Genomic DNA, 1704 nt, shown 5'->3' on the forward strand with positions numbered 1-1704 from the left:
TTATTTTGAACCTTTTTAAAAATATTTTTATCAATTTAAATTTTCATAGTTGCAAAAAATTGTGTGTTCCAAGCATTTTTCCCATTTTTATTTATTTAAATTTTCACAGTGGTAGGAAATTATGGATGTGGGTCAGACAATGTGTGTGGGGAGGTCAGACAATGATTGTTTAATGACAGTAGATGTTGAGATGCAAAAAGTTAAAGCTTAATAACTGTTAAAACCCAAATTGTCAACATCAAGTCAAAATAGAAAAAGTAAATATCCTTAAATCAAGCTCTAATAATTTCTCAACAGTGTTTTTCTTACTTTGCCTATCTGTAAATTTTGATTATTATCAATGGAAATATTTTTTCATCGGCGTGTGTGTATATGGTGAAATCGATGTTTATTGACATTTACCGATAAAAATCTAATCCTTCCATGCCTAAGAATAGATTATTCATAAATCTTGTTTGGAATAATTTTGAAAATCATGGTCTTGTGTTGGGACAGTTAACAGAGAGAAAAAGAGGTGCAATATATTGAATAAATAGTTCAGTACAGCATCCCTAGCTCTCCTTTTCTTCTGGGATTAGCCAAAGGACCAGAGAAAGGGATCACCCAGATTCTACTTCTCTAATTCATGATAGCTCCTATCCTAACCAAATAGTGTAGGGTTATTCAAATTCTTTTCAAAGTCATAAGCCTACTGACAGCTTTTCTCAGGGCTTCTTTTACCTCTCTGTTTCTCAGACTGTATATGAGGGGATTGATCAGTGGAGTCATGACCGTGTAGAAAACAGAGATCACTTTGTTTAGGTCTCTAAGGGTGTTGATTCTTGGTAACATATAAGCAATAGTTAGAGTCCTGTAGAAGACTGTCACCACAATGAGGTGAGAGGAGCATGCTTTTTTTCTGTTGGTAGTGGAAAGGATTCTCATGATGTTGGAGATAATAAAAACATAGGATGTCACAGTCAGTAAAAATGGAGGTAGGGTGAATATGAAGGCCAGGACTGAAGCCACAAGTTTCATTGTGCAAGTGTCACTGCAGGAGAGGTCTATCACTGGGGTGTAGTGGCAAAAGAAATGCTCACTTTTGTTGGGGCTGCGGAAAGTTAACTGCATAATCAAGAAGAAGAAGAAGGAAGTAGCTAGAAGTCCGATGATCCAACAGCCAGCTGCTAGTTGGAAGTAAAACCTGCCATTCATAAGGGATGCATAATGCAGTGGTTTACATATTGCCAAATAACAATCATAAGACATCACAGATAAGAGACAACATTCTGTACCTACCAAGTAACCAAAGAAAAAAAAATGCACAAGGCAGCCATTGTATGAAACAGTTCTGTTCCCAATCAGGAAATTGGCCAGCATCCTGGGCAGGAGGACGGAGGTGTAGCAGGTCTCCAAGCAGGACAAGTTCCCCAGGAAGAAGTACATGGGGGTGTGAAGGTGCTGATCAGCCACAACTAATGCAACAGTAAGGACGTTCCCAACCATGGTCACAATGTAGATCACTAGAAACAGCAGGAAGAGAAGAAAGTGCAGCTTCTGGAGATTGCCAAATCCCAGGAGGCTGAATTACATGATGAATGTTTGATTTCCCTGTTCTGTCGTTTCCATGGGAAGTACCCAAATTAAGTAAAACAAATTCTGCAATATAATTTGAAAAATATAAAGTTAACTGGCAATGCAGTGTCATCAACTAGATTCTATACT

At 37.7% G+C, this 1704-nt stretch overlaps 1 protein-coding gene across 1 annotated transcript; it reads right to left on the minus strand.

The window, feature by feature from the left end:
- Nucleotides 1-663: 663 nt before the first annotated feature.
- On the minus strand, nucleotides 664-1485 carry LOC140897482 (olfactory receptor 6B1-like). The gene has a single exon (XM_073310212.2). The coding sequence runs from the start codon at nucleotides 1483-1485 to the stop codon at nucleotides 664-666; it is 822 nt and encodes a 273-aa protein (XP_073166313.1).
- Between the last annotated feature and the right edge of the window lie 219 nt (nucleotides 1486-1704).

This window comes from Lepidochelys kempii, chromosome 14 (genome assembly GCF_965140285.1).
Source record: "Lepidochelys kempii isolate rLepKem1 chromosome 14, rLepKem1.hap1, whole genome shotgun sequence".
NCBI classification, from domain to species: Eukaryota; Metazoa; Chordata; order Testudines; family Cheloniidae; genus Lepidochelys; species Lepidochelys kempii.

Excerpts from the sequence above, each read along its gene's own strand:
- LOC140897482 (XM_073310212.2), bottom strand. The coding sequence starts at position 1,485 with ATGGTTGGGAACGTCCTTACTGTTGCATTAGTTGTGGCTGATCAGCAC.